Source organism: Lissotriton vulgaris, chromosome 5 (assembly GCF_964263255.1).
Source record: "Lissotriton vulgaris chromosome 5, aLisVul1.2, whole genome shotgun sequence".
In the NCBI taxonomy this organism is placed as follows: domain Eukaryota; kingdom Metazoa; phylum Chordata; class Amphibia; order Caudata; family Salamandridae; genus Lissotriton; species Lissotriton vulgaris.
In genome coordinates, this window is record NC_141693.1 from 1,938,756,358 (window position 1) to 1,938,776,814 (window position 20,457).

At 48.0% G+C, this 20,457-nt stretch overlaps 1 protein-coding gene across 1 annotated transcript in view; it reads left to right on the forward strand.

Annotated features, from left to right (window-relative positions):
* Positions 1-1,403: 1,403 nt before the first annotated feature.
* The window catches only part of LOC147717809 (uncharacterized), a 299,575-nt gene continuing 280,521 nt past the window's right edge, over positions 1,404-20,457 (forward strand). Inside the window, exon 1 of the mRNA XM_086924596.1 lies at positions 1,404-1,655. Coding sequence (XP_086780722.1) covers positions 1,542-1,655 — 114 coding nt within the window. The 5' untranslated portion in view covers positions 1,404-1,541. The remainder of the gene's footprint in view (positions 1,656-20,457) is intronic.

Consider the following 20,457-nt stretch of genomic DNA (forward strand, 5'->3'; position numbering starts at 1 on the left):
TGACGCAAGAAAGGGTCATAGAAGTGATGCAGTGAAATCTATGAGGCTTCTAGGACACAAATGCGTCAATTTCTTACGCTTGCCTCACAGCAGGCGTAAGACTGACGCAGGCCCTTTCACATGGGGCTTGCCCCATTTGAAAGGACACATTGCTGGAGTTGCGTCACTTTTGTGACACACTCCAGCAATGCGTCACTTTTGCGCCATACAGATACGGCAGAAATACTGACGTATCTGTAACTCCTTGCGCAATGATACGTCATACTGTAAATATGACCCATCATTGGTGTAGCAAGGAGGGCGCACTGAGAATTGACGCATCGCTGTTTTCACACAGTGATGCATCACTTTTCATAAATGAGGCCCCATAGAGACCCACCGACGAGGGGGGGAATAACACTCCCAAATCTGCAGGAATACTAGCAGGTATCCCAACTTTGTTCAATAAATGAATTTACAGGCACAATGCGAAATGCACCCACACAAAGATGTACATATTTAGAACCAAAACATACTCTGCAATCCCATATTACAAATGATGAGGTAACCATGGAGGACTCTCCAATCGAGATATCTCTACTAGACAGCAGTGAAAAGTAGTGTCAGACTCATACACTACTCTTATGTTAAAATGCAGAAAGGCCGATCAGGGCTGAAAACGCGCCAGGAAAAGGACTTCGGAGAACTAGGCGATGATAGGCGCCCGAAGCACTTAGATTTCCCAGAGACATAGCGATTACCAATAGTTTTAGACTTATTCAACTAGAAATACTAGCAAAAAATGACACATATTGTAGAATTTACTACAATAGAACGCAAATGCATCAGTGGGGTAGAGCACATCATGATAAGTGCCAAAGAGGACGAAGACAAGTGGGTTCTTTTTTACCACATAATCTCGTGTCGTCCTAAAATTCAAGAATACAGGGGAGAGGCTGCTCCTAGGAGTGTGGGGTGCCACATGCAGCAAACCGCAAACAAACATTGGTTCACCTGGGCTTCACAGTGCCAAAAAGAGATATTGCACAGAAATAAATAAATAAATACTCGTGTAATGCGAGAAAGATGATGTCATATGTTTGATTGCATTCAAGGCCAGGTCCGGGGGTGTCACTCCTGCTCGCTTCCAGCTGACACGTGACCAGGAAATGGGCTCAAAAGTACATTTTAGTCCAGAGCCCGAAATCGAACATAGAGACACGAGAAGGCATGTGGGTCCGTGGGTGGTGCCCAGGGACCCACGACATGCGATGTTTCCCAACAGCCTTTGCAACTCCAAATATTGCACAAATGTTTTTCTATATTGACTTCCAACCTCCACTTGTCTCATCCAAGTTGTTCTCTGCCACCGGTTACATCCAATTTAATATTTAACACTGACCCCCCTTCTGAGTCCTCAGATGACTGTGTGTGCAAGCGGACACTCAGCCCCAAATCCTGGTCATTTGGGCTCACAGGGTGCGGCTCGTCAGCATATCTAAGAGTGATTTTGGGCACATTTGACACATTCTGCCAGCGTCGAGGAAGAGGCCGGCTTCAGGATGATTTTCCAGCTCTTCACAGCTCTCGCCCTCGCCTTCTACTCACCCCCTGCCCCACAGCACCCACAATGTACGGACAACAACACTCACCTGCTCCCTGCCAAGCTAAGTGAGGTAAGTGTCAGCCAAAGGCGTAGCTAGTGCTTGTGGCGCCCGGGGCTATCCCTTGGATTTCTGCCCCGGAGAGGGGGATTGGGGTGCTGGGGAAAAAGGAGGGCGAGCACTTGAAAGGGGTCCGAGAGACACGTAGTATCGCCACTAATAGTTAACTCGATCATGCAAGATACATGCACATACATGACGCGGTCCAAGGCTACACCGTTGAATACACCGGTGACTGGCAGTACAAGAGAGAACACACAGACTGCATGATCTATCTGGCGACTCAGAAAAACCGCATGTGACAACCATCAGAGAGCTGCGTAAACAATTACCTGGCAATCCCCTCAGCACAATGCAAACATGCACATACATGACACTGTTCAGGGATTTTTGAATTTGAATTTGAATTTTAACAGATTTGTAGAGCGCTCTTATACCGGGACGGTTTCATGGCGCTAGGTAGCGGTGAACCAGTGGACATAAAGACGGAGGCTAGACTGCCAGGGATCTGGAGAACAAGAAGGTCTTAAGATGTTTGCGGAATTCGCATAGGAGGTAGAAGCTCTAAGGGAAGAAGGGAGAGAGTTCCAAAAGGATGGAGCTAGGACCGCAAATCTTGTCCCCCCGGACCTCTTCTTCCTAAAGCGGGGAATTGTCAAGAGGGCCTGGTGAGATGAGCGGAGCTCTCTGGCCGGAAGGTAGGGTGATATGGCATCACAGAGGAAGACAGGGGCAGTCCCTGACCTAGCCTGATAAGTCATGCAGCCCAACTTGAAGAGAGCCCTCTCCTTCACCGGTAACCAGTGCAGAGATTGCAGCAGAGGGGTGGCATGATGAAATTTAGGGAGCCCGTAAATCAGGCGGGCAGCCTGATTTTGAATCTGTTGAAGGCGACGGATCAGGTAGTCTGGGGCGCCATTGTAGACCACATTCCCATAGTCAAGGCGCGATAGCACCATGGCCATGAGGATAAGCTTAAGGGCGGGAACAGAAAAAAAACGGGAAACCTTACGAATAGTGCGAAGTGAAAAGAAGCAAGAGGACACCACTGAGTGAACCTGCGTGTGAAGGGAGAGCTGGGAGTTGATAAAGATGCCCAGGGTTTTAACCTTTGGAACCGGGAGGGGAGGGGGACCAAGTGAGTCGGGCCAAAAAGACGGGGACCAGAGACTGCAACCACTCCCGGTCAAAACCAGTTCGGTTTTGTCGGGATTTAGTTTGAGGTGGTTGCAGTTCATCCAATCTTGGATGAAGAGCATCACCCTCTGGAAATTCTGGGCAGAGGAGGGAGAATGGGAAAGGTTAAAAATAAGTTGGAGGTCATCGGCGTAATTGAACACCGAGACCTCCATCTGCTGTAAAGAAAAAATAAGGGGTGAGATGTATAAATTAAATAGCAGGGGAGACAAAGAGGAGCCCTGGGGAACGCCGCATGTCACTCTACGAGGAGGGGCAGCAAAGTCGGCCAGATGGACAGCCTGCTCCCTGTCCGTTAGAAAGGACCGGAGCCAGGCATGGGCCGTGCCCCCAATGCCCGCCGCCTCGACACGGGTCAACAGGATGTCATGATCCACCGTGTCGAACGCGGCGGACAGATCTAAGAGGACCAGGGCCTGGGGGAGGCAGATGTCAATGCCCTCCCTCAGTTTGTCCATCACCGAAACTACCACCTTCTCGGTTGAGTGCAGTGGGCGAAAACCTGCCTGACAAGAGGAAAGGCGGCCGGTAGACTCCACAAAGGAGCTCAGAGTACCGGTGACATGAGCCTCTGAGACCTTCGCTAAGTAAGGGAGAAGGGAAATGGGACGATAGTTAGCGGGCAGAGATGGATCGGCACCTGCCTTTTTCAGAATCGGAATGATAACTGCTGATTTATGGGCATTTGGGACGATGCCAGTTTTAAGGGAGTGGTTGATTAATGTGAGTGGAGGGGAATAACAGCTGGAGAAAATCTCTTTCAGGGCAAAAGCCGGGCCGATGTCCTGGGGTGAGCCCGATTTTACCCGAGCCAGTATGGGAAGGAGGGTTTCTCGTGTCAAAGGGGGAAGCTGAGTGAGCAGTGGAGCAGCGGGAGGCAGGGGAGCAGTGGACGGTGTCGGGAGTGAGGGAGGGATGTTGGCCTTAATGAGAGCTACCTTCTCAATAAAGAAGGAGTTGAGGGAATTGCAGAGTGATTGAGACTGAGGAATTTTGGAAATCACCCTGTAGGAGGCAGCGAGCTCCTGTACCGTGGCGAATATTTCCTTTTTATTTTTTTAAATATTTTTATTGTTGCAGGAAACGATAAGAAGCCAAACATAATACATAAATACAGTTTCCAATATCTTTAGAAAGCATAGATTTACATTAATTATGATTAAAGGGTTAGGATATTGGGAGACAAAAAGAAGAAGGTAGAACAAGAACTAAAATATACAACCTCTGGACGGCCATAGTAATAAAGGATAGAAAAGTAAGCGAGGGAAAGGAGAAGAGAAAAAAGGGAGCTAATTCACAGAAGCAAATGCGAATATTTCCTTAGATTGATTTTCCGCTGCCAGAATTCTACCAGAAAAGTACTCAGTTTTAGCTTTTAATATGTCCCTTTTATATTCATTGAGTACCAGGCAGTACTTTGCTCTAAGAAGGGGACAATAGGTGCGTCGCCATGCTCGTTCTGCTCTGCGCGCCGCCAACTTCTTGTCCCTGAGGAGAGGAGTGAACCACCTGTTGGCAGCGTGGGCGCGTTTAATAGCCACTCTCTTAAGGGGAACAACACTGTTGCATGCCTTTAGCAGCCAGTTGTTGATGGCTGTGAGCTGAGAGGGGAGGGATAGATCACTAAGCTCAGGGCTAGATGCCGCAAGGGAAGAGCAGACTTCAGGAAGATCAGCCTTGTCCCACTTTCTAACCCAGATGTTTTTGGGCAAAGAAGGTTTAGGCGGCTGTCCAAGGTTTAGTGCAAAGGAGATAAGGGAGTGGTCTGACCAGGGACAGGGCGAGGTGATAGGAGAATTGGTTGGGATGTTGAAGGTCCATATTTGGTCAAGCTGATGACCTAGGATGTGAGTTGGTGTAGCAAGCTGGGGGAGGAAGTTGAGACTAACAAGCAGGGCTGTGAACTCCTTATATCTGGCGTCCTCCGCCGGGTCATTTGGCCAATAGTTTAGATCTCCGAGAACCAGGACCGCTGAATTGTTCACTACTAAAGCGGCCAAAAGGTCCTCAATGGAAGTGAGAAATTGGGGAGTGGACTGAGGGGGACGATAAATAAGTACACAAGTCAGGGGAACCCCAAATGAAGTGGAACGGACTACTAGACAGTCTACAGCGGGAATAGAGGAGGAAGGTAGTGTCTGGAAGTGAAAATCAGTGCGGGTTATCAGGGCGACACCTCCTCCTGTCTTTCCCCCGGCGCGATCCATTCTAATAGCCGAGTAGGTCGGGGGCAGCATGGCTAGAAGGCTCGGAAGGGAATCATCCCTGAACCAAGTTTCTGTGAGAAACAATAGGTCGGGATGACGAGAGTCGAACAGGTGGAATAGCTCAAGCTGATGCCCGACCGCAGACCTGGTGTTGAGGAGGATCGCGGTGGTGGTATACTGGGGGCTACAGGGGGTGCACGGAGGGGTGTAATCGAGAGTGGGTGCCTGATGATCAAGGGGTGGTGGGGCATGAGGCCGCTGGTGTATTGACAAATCAGGACGTGATTGTGCAGAGGGAAAGCTGCATAGCCCAAGAGAGGCGATGCGCTCTAGCACTGGGGAGGGTGGAGGACACAAGTGCCAAAGGGAGAGCATGGCCGCCGGGGGGTATCTGATGACTGATGGGGCAGAGTGGCGGGCCCCTAGCCCCGGCCAGCCGCGGACGGGTGCAGACGGGCTTAACTCAGGCGCAATTCCGGCGCGCCTTCGTCGCGCCCGCTGCGCTCGTCCGCTGCGCTGACACATACTGGGATCCATCATCTACAGCTGACATTAAATGACCATACATCATGGTCCCCCCATTAACGCAGTGGGGACCTGCACAAACGTGATGTGCTCTGGGGACCCAAAACCAACGTAACAGTGTCAAAAAGTTATTCACAGGGAATGACTCACTGTGTGCCCTTAGAACTAAACGCAGCACAAAGGGGTCAGTCAGCTCCACCTTGCCAACACAGACCGCATACAAAGCCCACTCTGGTGGCCCAAAGGCAACAATCAGGGGTCGCGCCCTGTCATTGCTTCTGAGCAGCAGCCACCAACTCCCATGCAATGAAAAGACGTGTGCTCCTGGGACCCAAAACCAGCTTCTAATAGTGCATCTCTCCTTCATAGCAGCCTCAGCACACACATATCAGAAGGTGACCAGTCAACCTTAGGAAAGAACCTTCCACTCAGCGCCACCACACGTCAATGCAATTTTATAACTTTTAAACCATTTGAGCTAAAAGCAACCTCTTTAAAAATCTGCAGATTATGTAGAAGATAATGCATTATGATGCAAATGCGGCAAACCCATAGCTATGCAAAAAATGCCACGCCTGCACAATCGCATAATTCCAGTGGCCCTGCCCATAGGTCCCTGCTCAAGGAATCATTCTTTCACTTATAAGAATCGACATACAAATTATTCTGGTGTGAATTAATGATGAGTAGAATTTTTTTTCATTTAGCCAATGGAAAGATAAAACATATTTTTGTTTTAATTTTTCCATTAATTTATTTTTATGCAATACTGCAAGTTAGTAATGGCCTCAGAGTAGGAAGAAATAAAATTTAAAAAACCTGAGTAAATCAATATGCTAATTATAAACACATTTTCAGTAACTTTTTTGGGAAAAGAAAATCCTTTGCAAAGCGTTTCTGCCATATCACTTTTTGCAACTCCTAGGTACCTTGTGATGGAAGTCTGCAGCCTCTTTAGTGTGAGTGAGTGAAAGTGTTCAGGATGCCTGTGCGGTCCATTTGCACATCATAGCACCTACTATCCCTGCTGATTTCACACCTGTCCCCAGGCCTGAAACTAGAGCATGTCAATGCTTAATAATGAAATAAAGCAATGCTGCAGCGCACAGTGGGGCTTCAAGCCACTGTGAGACATTAGGATGAAAAACACTCGCTCATTTTCCAGTTCACAATGGCCTAGGGTGGGCCAGGGCAATCCTTGGGTGGGCCTGGCCCACCCTCTAGAACCGGGCCTGGTTGTAGGTATGATGCTACTTGTTATATCACATTTTTGGATGCAATGACAGAAACAGCAAAACACAAGTCATGTGGCACATTATGCCAAACACAGATTTTTAGCGTAAGTGTTTTAAATCCAAGCCCTTAATTAAATCGGCCACCCTCCTTTGAGAGACCCCCAGTTTTTTCATCCCACTTAAATCCCTACGCTGCCACTCACTAAATATCCCCTCTGAAAACTCTCAGCTGACCTCACTCGTGACTTGCTCCAGGGTCTCTATGCCAGGCAGCCAGGGGTGGTGGTTCGAACTTTAATCAGCAGCCAGAGAGCCAGCAAATTGCCCAGAGAGCAGCACTGCACCGACTGCCCCAGGCCAAAATGAGCACGAGAGCGCGCAGCGGAGAAGCGTGTGACATGTCACGACTGCGTTGTTCTCATCGCGAGGGCAGGGCTGGCCAAAATAATACATAATTTAATGTCGCCCTGGGCCGTCATTGGTAGCACTCGCGCACTACAAGATTGATTGACGGCCCTGGAGGCTGGAACGGACCTGGGAGCCAACAGTCAAGAGCTGAGCTCAGCAAATACAAACGCGGGACATCGTGGCCGCAATTTTTGAAGCACTGTGACTGCTGCTGCAGTTATAACAACAGCAGGTCAGCGCGCACTTTCAAACAGGGCCACGCGTGGCACTGGTGGCCCATTGCGGCGGCCTTTATAATTTATTTGGGGACATAGTGTCCCCAAATAAATTATAAAGGCCGCCGCAACGGGCCACCAGTGCTGCGTGGCCACCCCCAAAATTGCGCCCCAAAATTGTTGCGCCTCCACCCCCCAGATACGCCAGTGGTGTCCGCGCCCCACCCCCACAACTGTCGGGTACGATGGTTGAGGATGTGGGCTCCAAGTAGCGCCGGCTCTATCAAATCGTTAACAGGGCCCATTTCCACCCAACTCATGACAAATACTTATGTCTTGGCAAAATATCACATTTACCCATTTTCTACGTAGGACATTTGGAATGTAGTGTTTACGTTGACATGTGTTTTCCTCAAACGTTTATAGAGCAAGGACAGCCCTGCTTTTACTCAAACTGAACCCTAAAAAACTGAAATCATCCTATTTAGTCCCAAAAACAACTCTCTCCCTATTCAACTCTGGATCAATGATATCACAGCTCTCAATTGCTTCCTCTCCGCCTCGAACTCTGTCAAATCCCTAGGCATCAGCATTGATCTAAACCTAAATCTCATCCCACACATTAAAAATGCTGCCAAAAGTGCCCTTTTCACCCTTCATCACCTCTCCCCCTGTTCTACACTCTCTCTCTCTGAATCTCGACACTCCCCGTCCCCTTCTGGATCTCCTTGCCTCTCCTCCCCAATCACTCTTTTATATGCTATGTTTTTTGTTTTTCTTTTTATCTATTAGGCTAATGGGCCTGTAATTCGCGGGGAGCAGAGTAGACCCCTTCTTATGGATCGGAACAATCTCTGCCCCCAGCCACGACCCGGGGATTGACATACCTCCTAGAATGGCATTGAAAAGAATGAGAAGGTATGGGCCCCAGATGTCCAAGTGATGCCTAAACAGATCCCCAGGTAGCCTATCCAGACCTGGCGCCTTCCCCAATGATAAATGCTTCAGGGCTGCCTCCACTTCCCCCAGGGATAGTTCCAAGTCATGGTCCTGTGCGCCGCAGGGCACTAAGAGGGCTACATCAGGGCAGGAGTTAGTATCTTGGTAAAGCGCCCCAAAGTGGGCCTCCCAAACCTCGGGGGCAATGTTGGGTTCCACTGCTTTTTTAAGTTCCCCTGTCCCATTATTAACAAGGGCCCAAAATTTACGGGAGTCCCTGACTTTTAGGGCATCATGCAGATCTTGCCAGTGATTCCAGTCCCACTCGGTCCTAGCAGTCGCCATCACTGCTTTGTAGTGTTTCCTAAGGTCACATACCTTGGCCTTATTAGACCCCTCTTTTATTGCAGCAATTAGTTCAGACTTTGCTGCCCTGCAGGAGGAGGTATACCAGGTGGGTACATGGGTCTTTTTCTTTCGGTTTGGCACCACCGGGTGAAATACCTCAGCCAGATCGCTGACAAGATCCTGGTGGATGCCACCCAGTTTCACATTGTATTCTGGGGTTCTTGGTGCATTTAGAAGTGCGTCCACCTCCATAAGCCTTGGGAGTGCCAACTCGTATAGCTTACTGATTGCCTCTTCTGAGCTCACTAGCTTACCCCACTTAACCCGGCGTCTGTTAGTTGTAAGGACCAGTTCCCCTGTGTCTCCCCCCAGACTTTCTACCAATGTACCCGCTAAATGCATTGGCCACTGGATGTTTAAACAAAGGGCATTGTGGTCACTATCTGACCTACTTATTACCCTAAAGTCGAGGACTTTGGGCCAGAGTGTAATATCTAACATGATATAATCTATCCTCGACTCATGGCCCCTCCTATTAAAAGTACACACTGAGGGGGTATCGGACGAGGTACGCCCATTACAAGCCCTCAGTGCGTAGTTCAGGGTAAGGGACATAAGTTGTATTGCAAGGGGGGACCAGACTTTGGGATGAGGGGAAGACGAAGGTGGAACCCCCCAGTAGTCATCCTCAGCCGTAAGGGCACCCTCCAGTAAGCCCTCGAGAGGTTCAAAGTGGCAGTTGAAGTCTCCTCCAAGCACCACCTTGAGATCTCCCGGGAGTTGCCCCAGGAAGGAGGACAAGTCGTTTAGGGTTGGTGATTCATTTGGCGCGGCAACAGGTCGCGAGTAGACATTCACAATAGCCCATGATGGTTTACCAGGCCATGTGAGCCGAACGCACTGGATGTCCTGCGAGAACGTGTGCACCTGTTCCGCCTGGCACCCAGTGTGACTCGCGATCCATATTGCCAAGCCACCTGACGGCCTCCCCCTCCCACCCCATTTGGCAGGGATTTCAAATACTTCAAACCCTCTCCTAGCTTGGGTATCCCTCGCCCATGTTTCCTGGAGAAGGAGAATGTCGCTACTACCCACCAGATGGTCCCACTCCGGTGTGCCTTCCTTATTTGCAATCCCTGCCACATTCCATGAGACAATTCTCAGGCCCTGATCTGTTGGTGGAGGGCCTTGGCCTACAATGGGAGGTGCCGCACAGCCAGTGGGTGGATGGATTCCTGGCAAGACAGTAATGCACTCCGCGATGGCGGATGGACCAGCCAACTCCGCCACCCCGGGTTGCAGAATATGGTCAGTCCCGCTGTTGGGTGGAGGCCCCTGTTGGCCCAGACTGTCACCCGTACTAAGTGATCGATCTTTAACATTATCCTGCGGGCCATTTTCAAATACAGGGGCTACACTCACTCCCACCCGGCTTTGCACCTCATCTATAGCATTATCCTGGGGACCATGCTCAATTACGGGGACCGTACTCTCTCCCGCCCGACTTTGCGCCTCATCCGCCATCTTCCCAGGGCTGCAGGATATCACCTTGGTTTGTGGTCAGTCGACCTGGTCTAGGCAGGAAAATTTATTATGATGTATGAAATTTACCTGGGCCGGTGGTAAGTAATGCCTTGGTCTGTAACATGAGCCGTCTACCGCGAAGCCCACTCTAGTCCACCCCTTCTCACCCCCTGCCTCTATATTGCTAACATTTGGGTAGAAGTGTGAGAGGGGGACTAGTTCAATCTTAGACTTGTCAGGCCTTACAAGCCAGTTGCAGATGTAGTTGGCAACGTGGGGGCTTTTGAAACTTATAATAATACAATCCCCTACCCTATTCTTTGGGGTAAGACCAATCCAAGGGATCCTCCTGACCATCAGGACCTCGCCTTTCAGGCTAGGAGGCAGCGGCCTATTAATACTAAGCCAGCTTATCACCTTGTTGCGTAAGGAGTCTTGAGGCTCCCTCATATCACCAGTTAACTCAGGTACTCCCACCATGATTGCCGTATATGGGACTGCTTCTGGGGGCAGGTTAACCACCCTGCGCCTGTCAAAAGGGGGCGTGGTACCATCAGTAGGACCATTGGTAGAGTTCACCACTCCCCCTGTTTGTGGTGCAGGAAGTTGCTTAGATCTCCTTGGGGCCGGGACAGGGGGCCTAGGTGCTGAGGGTGGCAGAGGGTGCGCCTGGGGAACAGGCGCACCGTCCGTACTCAGCAGTATCGTGTTGGCGCCCTGAGACGGTACAGGGAGCAACGGTATATTCCCTGATGGTGCCCGGGGGGCCGGAGGGGCATTTAACGCATTTATGGCTGACCCAGGACTTTTCCTTAAGTGACTATTTTCCATGGCCTTCAGTCTAGTCTCTATGGCGTCCAATTTAGCTGAGATGGGATTTAGCAAATTCCTCAAGATATCTGTGAGTGAATTAATCAATGTGTCAGTGCTATTAGAAGTTGCCCCACCAAAAATAAAAGGGCCCGAGTGCAAAAGTGGGGCAGCAATAGTTGGAGAACCCATGTGATTCGACCTGGACCCAGACAAATTAAGATCAGGGGAGGCGGAAATGTCTGTGCTGTCAGCCTGATTTAGCTCAGTTATATCGATTTTAGCCCTCTTAGCCTTCTTTGCTTTCCTGGACCTTTTCCTTTTTGGGGGCTGTTCCACGCCACTGCCTGCCGGGTCTGGAAGCAGGTCAACCTGGCTTGCATCTTGCAAGTCTATTCCCCTAATTTCCAGAATGGTAGGATGGTCAGAGATCCCAGATAGCCGGGAGGAGTTCCTATCCCTCTGCGTCAAGGGAGTTCTTAACTGCTGAAGGACCGACTCAATCGTCTGATCAATACTATCCATTAATGACAAATGAGTGGCATCCAGTGGGATCGGTGTGCTAGCATCTGTAGAAACAGTATCCCCCTGTTCCAGGGACACACTTTCCGGACCCATCTCGAGGTGCGCCTCTGTGATTGACGAGCATTTGCTAGCTTGATTACTCGCCTTTGGGAAGAATTTTTCCAGGGTACTCAGACCTGGTTGGGCGGACTTACTTCGTGAAGTTCTGGTCGCCATTATGGAGTGTGTTGTGAGACGCTACGGGGCCGGGAGCGTCAGAGGGATGGCCCGGTCCGGTCTCTAACGGCCTAGAACGGCCCGCTCTTTGCCCGGTCTTCGCCCCGGTGACCGCCCCGCGCGCGTCCCGCGATGCGCGTGAGCAGGTTCACCTAAGTATGACAATGGGGCGTGGCACTGGGAGGGGGCGCGGCGCGGCGGGAAGAGGAACCAGCTGGCGATGTCAAGTGGAATGCTGGTCCTCGCAGTCCCGCTCGCCTGCGCCTCTCACCTCCACTGCGGCCGGACTGCACACAGGACGTTTCCCCAAATAGGTGTTGGCTCCCAACCACTCCAGTGGCGAGCAAAGCGGCAAAATAGACTTCTCAGCTCGAGCGGCACCCCTTTATATCATCCATGATTAATGCACACAGTTAATTGTGTCTTATATATCTACCGTCTACTCATGTGAATGTGTTGTTTTTTATCCTCCATTATTAATGCACACAACTGACTTTACAATTTTATGATTAATATCTTTCTCAATCTAGGATTTTAAATATGGATTTCAATTTTTCTTTTTGTGATGTATCAAATAATATAAGTATATTTGTTATCCTCCATGATTAATGCACACAACTGACTTTTTCTTATATGTCTACTGACCTTGTAAAGCGCTCTGATACCCTTGGGTCCAGTAGCGCTATATAAAACCTTTTAAGTAAATAAATAAATAAAAACATCCAAATGTGCAATTTGAGGTTTGATTAGAGAGGGCTAATGTCTCTGAATGACCTTATGTCGTCAGTGCTTCAAGAATGAACAGTAAGAGCCACAGAGAGAGGGTGGGCTTTGGGCCGGGACAGCCAATGGCAGAAGGGGGCCCATTCAGTCACTGGCTTTCATGCACTTTTCATGGTTTACTTGGATGGAAGGAGAGGTGGAGGGATGGCGGGGGGAGGGGGGCAACAAAGCTATGGAATTTTGTGGAAGCTCTCTCTCTGGTACCCCTGCACTGCTCTTGCAGCCCATCACTGGCGGTGCAAAAAAAAGAGCAGGCAGAGCAGCAGGGTACAACACAGCTCCTCTCTTCACAGAACAGGCACATCACTGAAGACACAAAACAAGCTTTTCACCTCCCTAGAAAACAGCAGCAGTGCAGCATTCCCTTCCATGCATACCAGAAAAAGCATGACAGGGCACAAGTCCTTCCCATGCATAATAGATACTGCATAGCAAGGTAAGATTCCCTCTCATGCATCACAGATACAGCACGACAGGGTAAGTTTAACTTTTATGCATAACAGATATAGCACGGCAGGGTAAGATTCCCTTTCATGCATCACAGATACAGCACGGCAGGGTAAGAGTCCCTTCCATGCATAACAGATACAGCACAGCAGGGTAAGAGTCCCTTCCATGCATAACAGATACAGCACGGCAGGGTAAGATTCCCTTCCATGCATAACAGATACAGCACTTTAGGGTAAGATTCCCTTCCATGCATAACAGATACAGCATGGCAGGGTAAGATTCCCTTCCATGCACAACAGATACAGCACTGCAGGGTAAAATTCCCTCTCATGCATAACAGATACAGCACGGCAGGGTAAGAATCCCTTCCATGCACAACAGATACAGCACTGCAGGGTAAAATTCCCTCTCATGCATAACAGATACAGCACGGCAGGGTAAGAGTCCCTTCCATGCATAACAGATAGAGCACGGCAGGGTAAGATTCCCTCTCATGCATAACAGATACAGCATGGCAGGGTAAGATTCCCTCCCATGCATAACAGATACAGCACAGCAGGGTAAGATTCCCTTCCATGCATAACAGATACAGCACGGCAGGGTAAGATTCCCTTCCATGCATAACAGATACAGCACGGCAGGGTAAGATTCCCTTCCATGCATAACAGATACAGCACGGCAGGGTAAGATTCCCTTCTATGCACAACAGATACAGTACTGCAGGGTAAAATTCCCTCTCATGCATAACAGATACAGCACAGCAGGGTAAGAGTCCCTTCCATGCATAACAGATAGAGCACGGCAGGGTAAGATTCCCTTCCATGCATAACAGATACAGCACAGCAGGGTAAGATTCCCTTCCATGCATAACAGATACAGCATGGCAGGGTAAGATTCCCTCTTGTGCATAACAGATAAAGCAGAGCAGTGCAAGATTCCCTCCCATTCATAACGGATACAGCACGGCAGGGTAAGATTCCCTTCAATGCACAACAGATACAACACTGCAGGGTAAGATTCCCTCTTGTGCAAAACAGATACAGCATGGCAGTGTAAGATTCCCTCCCATTCATAACAGATACAGCACAGCAGGGTAAGATTCCCTTCCATGCATAACAGATACAGCACGGCAGGGTAAGATTCCCTTCCATGTACAACAGATACAGCACTGCATGGTAAAATTCCCTCTCATGCATAACAGATACAGCACGGCAGGGTAAGAGTCCCTTCCATGCATAACAGATAGAGCACGGCAGGGTAAGATTCCCTCTCATGCATAACAGATACAGCATGGCAGGGTAAGATTCCCTCCCATGCATAACAGATACAGCACAGCAGGGTAAGATTACCTTCCATGCATAACAGATACAGCACGGCAGGGTAAGATTCCCTTCCATGCATAACAGATACAGCACGGCAGGGTAAGATTCCCTTCCATGCATAACAGATACAGCACGGCAGGGTAAGATTCCCTCTTGTGCATAACAGATAAAGCAGAGCAGTGCAAGATTCCCTCCCATTCATAACGGATACAGCACGGCAGGGTAAGATTCCCTTCAATGCACAACAGATACAACACTGCAGGGTAAGATTCCCTCTTGTGCAAAACAGATACAGCATGGCAGTGTAAGATTCCCTCCCATTCATAACAGATACAGCACAGCAGGGTAGGATTCCCTTCCATGCATAACAGATACAGCACGGCAGGGTAAGATTCCCTTCCATGCACAACAGATACAGCACTGCATGGTAAAATTCCCTCTCATGCATAACAGATACAGCACGGCAGGGTAAGAGTCCCTTCCATGCATAACAGATAGAGCACGGCAGGGTAAGATTCCCTCTCATGCATAACAGATACAGCATGGCAGGGTAAGATTCCCTCCCATGCATAACAGATACAGCACAGCAGGGTAAGATTACCTTCCATGCATAACAGATACAGCACAGCAGGGTAATATTCCCTTCCATGCATAACAGATACAGCACGGCAGGGTAAGATTCCCTTCCATGCACAACAGATACAGCACTGCAGGGTACAATTCCCTCTCATGCATAACAGATACAGCACGGCAGGGTAAGATTCCCTTCCATGCATAACAGATACAGCACGGCAGGGTAAGATTCCCTCTTGTGCATAACAGATAAAGCAGAGCAGTGCAAGATTCCCTCCCACTCATAACGGATACAGCACGGCAGGGTAAGATTCCCTTCAATGCACAACAGATACAACACTGCAGGGTAAGATTCCCTCTTGTGCATAACAGATACAGCATGGCAGTGTAAGATTCCCTCCCATTCATAACAGATACAGCACAGCAGGGTAAGATTCCCTTCAATGCACAACAGATACAGCACTGCAGGGTAAAATTCCCTCTCATGCATAACAGATACAGCACAGCAGGGTAAGATTCCCTTCCATGCATAACAGATACAGAATTCCCTTCCATGCATAACAGATACAGCGCACTAGGGTAAGATTCCCTTCCATGGATAACAGATACAGCACAGCAGGGTAAGATTCCCTCTCGTGCATAACAGATACAGAACAGCAGGGTAAGATTCCCTTCCATGCATAACAGATACAGAATTCCCTTCCATGCATAACAGATACAGCGCACTAGGGTAAGATTCCCTTTCATGCATAACAGATACAGCACAGCAGGGTAAGATTCCCTCTCGTGCATAACAGATAAAGCACAGCAGTGCAAAATTCCCTCCCATTCATACCAGATACAGCACAGCAGGGTAAGATTTCCTTTCATGCATAACAGATACAGCACGGCAGGGCAAGATTCCCTCCCATGCATAACTGATACAGCACAGCATGGTATGATTCCCTCCCATGCATAACAGATACAGCACAGCAGGGTAAGATTCCATCTCATGCATAACAGATAGAGCACGGCAGGGTAAGATTCCCTCCCATGCATAACAGATACAGCACAGCAGGGTAAGATTCCATCTCATGCATAACAGATAGAGCACGGCAGGGTAAGATTCCCTCCCATGCATAACAGATACAGCACGGCAGGGTAAAATTCCCTCCCATGCATAACAGATACAGCACAGCAGGGTAAGATTCCATCTCATGCATACCAGATAGAGCACGGCAGGGTAAGATTCCTTACCATGCATAACTGATACAGCACAGCAGGGTTAGGTTCCCTCCCATGCCTAACAGATACAGCACAGCAGGGTACGATCCCCTCCCATGCATAACCGATACAGCACAGCAGGGTAAGATCCCCTCCCATGCATAACCGATACAGCACAGCAGGATCAAATTCCCTTCCATCCTTAACAGATACAGCACAGCAGGGTAAGAGCCCCTCACATGCATAACAGATGTATCACAGCAGTGCAAAATTCTCTTTAATGCTTACCATTTCATATAAACTTTATTCGACAGTTAAGTCATAAAAGTGTTGCGTGTTTATCTAGGTTCCTGATCGATACTGTGACCTTATGCCCCTATTCGGCTATAAATCCATTTATTCCCTATATTGGCATAACCGTTCAAGTGCGATTTTCTGAAAAGGCATCTCTGGCCTCACACGAACAGAGCCACATTCCAGCATAGTTCCCTCTGCCACTTCCTTTGCGACCAATTAGTGCAATGACAGAGCAGTAGTCACTATCTGATATTCCTAGATAACACTCCGAGTTCTTCAACAAGATAAAAACTCAGCAAACCTGGAAATCCCCGCTTGCTATGTTTTGATTAGTAATAGAACTCTAATGAGCAACTGATAACTATCACTTCCTAGTGACATCTTTAATTGACGTCTTATGTCCAGCAAACTTGCGTCAAACCCGGCACCTGTCAGGTATAAATATTACCAACGTTGCCTTAAGCAATGCCTGTTGTACGAGCTACTGAAGCCAGCTGCCTGCACGACCCCGTGTTGGTAAATCTAGCACTCTGTCGCTGCAGCCTGCTATCCTGTGGTGGTGAAGCTGCGGATACCATTATCGCCGCTAAAGCGCGAACTATGGTGCAGTACGCTTAAGGAGCTGAACAGCCGTCCCTCTGCGAAGACATCCAGCAGATTCCAGCTGCCCGCGGACGCTGTCCCCCCTCCTTCCTCGACGCGCTGAAGAGAAGCCGCTGCCTTTCTCGTGCAGAGAAATCCAGCCACGGCGTTTCCGGTTTACCCTCGCGGGTGACTGGGATATCGAGAGAGACCCCTGAAGGAGATACCAATCCTCCATCATTCTATTCAGAGGTATGGTGTTGACTAAACCCTTACACGAGAATTCTTGAAGCAAACCTTGGCAAAACCAACTTAACTTAAAGCTACTTACTTGCTCCCCTTTCACGTGTTAGGCTTAGGTCAGGCACACTGGGGTAGGCTTAGTTAGAAGCACCAGTTGAGTATGTTAGCCTAATGTATATATGACTGTATGTATGTTTTATTACTTTTAAACCATTGTATGGCTAAGAAACCATATCAATGCTTTTACAGTTCTATTTCGCAATACTTATCTTACTGTACGTACTTTTTATAATAACAATTATTGTAATTGTGGCAATACATTTCTCTTGTACGAGAAGAAAGACTGTTCAATAAATGTTAACCCTTTATTGACAAACGCCCGTCTCTCTATTCTCTATATCTCGTGAAAGTAAACTGCACTAGACTGACTGAGTGAAATACATGTCTATTGTTTCACACGACCCTAGAGATTGACTCTTGATCTGAGGAGCAAAGTTGTCATGTTGCACGGTTGTTGGAAAGCTGAATCCCTTCTTGTCTGTGCCAAGGAAGCTGATCACTTCCTATGCAGAGAAGAAAGTTTCCAGTGACCTCTGAGCTAGTTGGTAACACAACCCAATTAAGTTTAGCATAGTCAGTGGAGGCCTGGAATATCCGCAGTTCCACGTCGATACTACTGTTTATGTTATTCCAATGCGCAGGGCCTAGTGGGAAACTAGGAACTACACTACATGGCGCCCTAACGTTTGGTAAGGCGATAAACTAACGCAAGACTTTTAGAGTAACTCAGTCGTGCATATTTCACACCCCTTTTCTCCCGTAAATACTCCAATAGACGTCTGGAGTGGGTGAAAGGTTAAAATCCGCCCGACCTTAGTAGGAAGAGATTCCTATGTAAAGCTCTGGTTTATTCAACGTTGAAGGATACAGTGTTCCAAAATATTGTGCATCTAATCTTTGTCTCCTTGGAGACCTACTCTGCAAACCTCGCATTTTTACAATGCCAGAAAACGGAACCAATGGGGCCGCAGCAGATGCGACTCAGCAAGGTCCCGAATACACAGACCCGGATGCTATAATCATCCCGGCACATTTAAGAAAATCTATAACTTTAAAACTTATAGATAACGGACTGACACCTCAAGGTGGTACAGTAATTTTCGTGATAGAGGCTCACGAGTATCGGCAGACAGAGGTATTCTATTCATGGATAAACTTTCCAGCGGTAAACGCTATAACAAAAGAGTTTCACTATTACAAAATAGAGAAACCTCCGGAAGAGTACGCTCCTTTCGAGGAGATTGAAATTCCACTTAAATTTCAAGAGCACCTGCTCTGGTTTAATGGCGCCCTAAAACACACTGATCACATAACTAGGCTCGGTCCACTAGGTAGACCAGGAGCAACGTGGCCGGTTCTAGCCAGCTACACACCACATCCTGACATTGCAAAAATGTCTAGAGAAGAGCTGTTAGTACAGCTAAACACATTAATAAAAATACATAGGCAATTAGTCCAATATGTAATGCGGACTGCAACAGTCCAACCAGCTGTTAATGTACCACAGCTGACCCCTCATCAGGGGAACACAAATAAAATTACACCACAGAACATACAGTCATGTCTTGGTAAAACACCCGTAAAAAGGGAACAAATTCCTTTCTGGTTAGCACAGAAAATCACTCAAATAGAGGCAGTATTTCCTGATACTACCCCTATTGAGAAACACAGAATCTTGACCATCTGCCTTCCTATGGGAATCGCACCACACGTGGAGGACTGTGACACTTGGGGTACAGTCTTTGCTTCCATTTACACAAAAACACACGGTGTTCCGTCTATGGCGGTAATACCAGAAGTGCTAAAACAGATTCAAAATGAATTCGGTCCAGAGCCCGCTTTAAATCTAGGTATGAAATTACTGAAAGACTTCAAGCAGGTCACGGCTATATTATTAGCCAACGTAAAGGGAGAAGCAGCATCTGTGGCGATTCGCCAGAAGTTGAGGAAAACAGATATAAAAGATCCTGTTGAGCTTGCAAAAATCATAGAAAAATGCTATGAAGAATTAGGTAGAGACAGCTTGGGTGGAAAACCAGTTAAGCCCCAACTGCTCGAAAATCCTGAAAAATTATTTATTAAAAATAATTTAAACACTCCTAAAAAGAGCTGGGATGGAAATAAACTATCCACTCCCAAGGAAAAAGTTTTCCAGTCCAGAGGAAGGTCTCCTCGACGGAGGGAAAGAACTCTGACTCGAGAACACCAGTCTCCCCAGAGGGAGCCCTCTGAGAAAAGATATAACCTTAGAAATAGGGATAATCTGAAAAAACCTGATAGATATCAAAGTATTGATACACGTCCCTCTCGATCTCTTCCACAGAATTAGGAAAGAAGAGGACGGTCAGACCCAGGAGAGCACACCAAGTCCAAAGACAAGGAACCTGCTCAAAATAAGAAATCTCAATTTCAGAAAAAGAAGGTAGCCAGTATTAGAGTAATCAACCATGCCGAGAATACTGAGGACACAGTTGAAAAACGGGGAGTGGGCATTGACAATGTTGGACAGTGCAGCAGAAATCAGTATAGCGCGCAAGATCTTGATGAGTCATCTGGAGACAGTGGACACGAATGAATACATTCAGGTTGAAACATCCGACGCCAGACTTAGCGAGCCCCATAAAATATACGAAATAACATTGCGTATAGAGGGTGATAAGACTAGGAAAATTAAGGGTCTATTTTGGGATAAGCTCTCAAAAGGCTATGATATTCTGTTAGCTGAAAAAGATTGGCCCCCGGAGTTTGTCAGGGAGTGCCCTCGTGGCGAAGAAGTGATTATGCCTGCCTTCTCGAATCACATTCCGATTCACAAAAAATATACATATGCAAGGAAATGGGCAGTGGCCCAGGCACCTGCATTATATAAAAATCATGTAGGATGGGATGAGGATTCACCTCCTCACAAAATCCAACTAAAAAGTGAACCAACTGCCCAACGGCAGTATCCCATAAAGCAAGAAGCTAAAAAACAAGTCAGGGAGGTCTTAGATCAACTTGAATACCAGGGGGTGATTGAAACATGCACCTCTCAAATGAACAATCCTTTGTTTCCTGTGTCCAAGCCAGACAATTCATATCGTCTAGTTTTGGACTAGAGACATCTTAATACATGTTGCAAATCCTTTGCAGTACAAAACTCGCATAGTGCA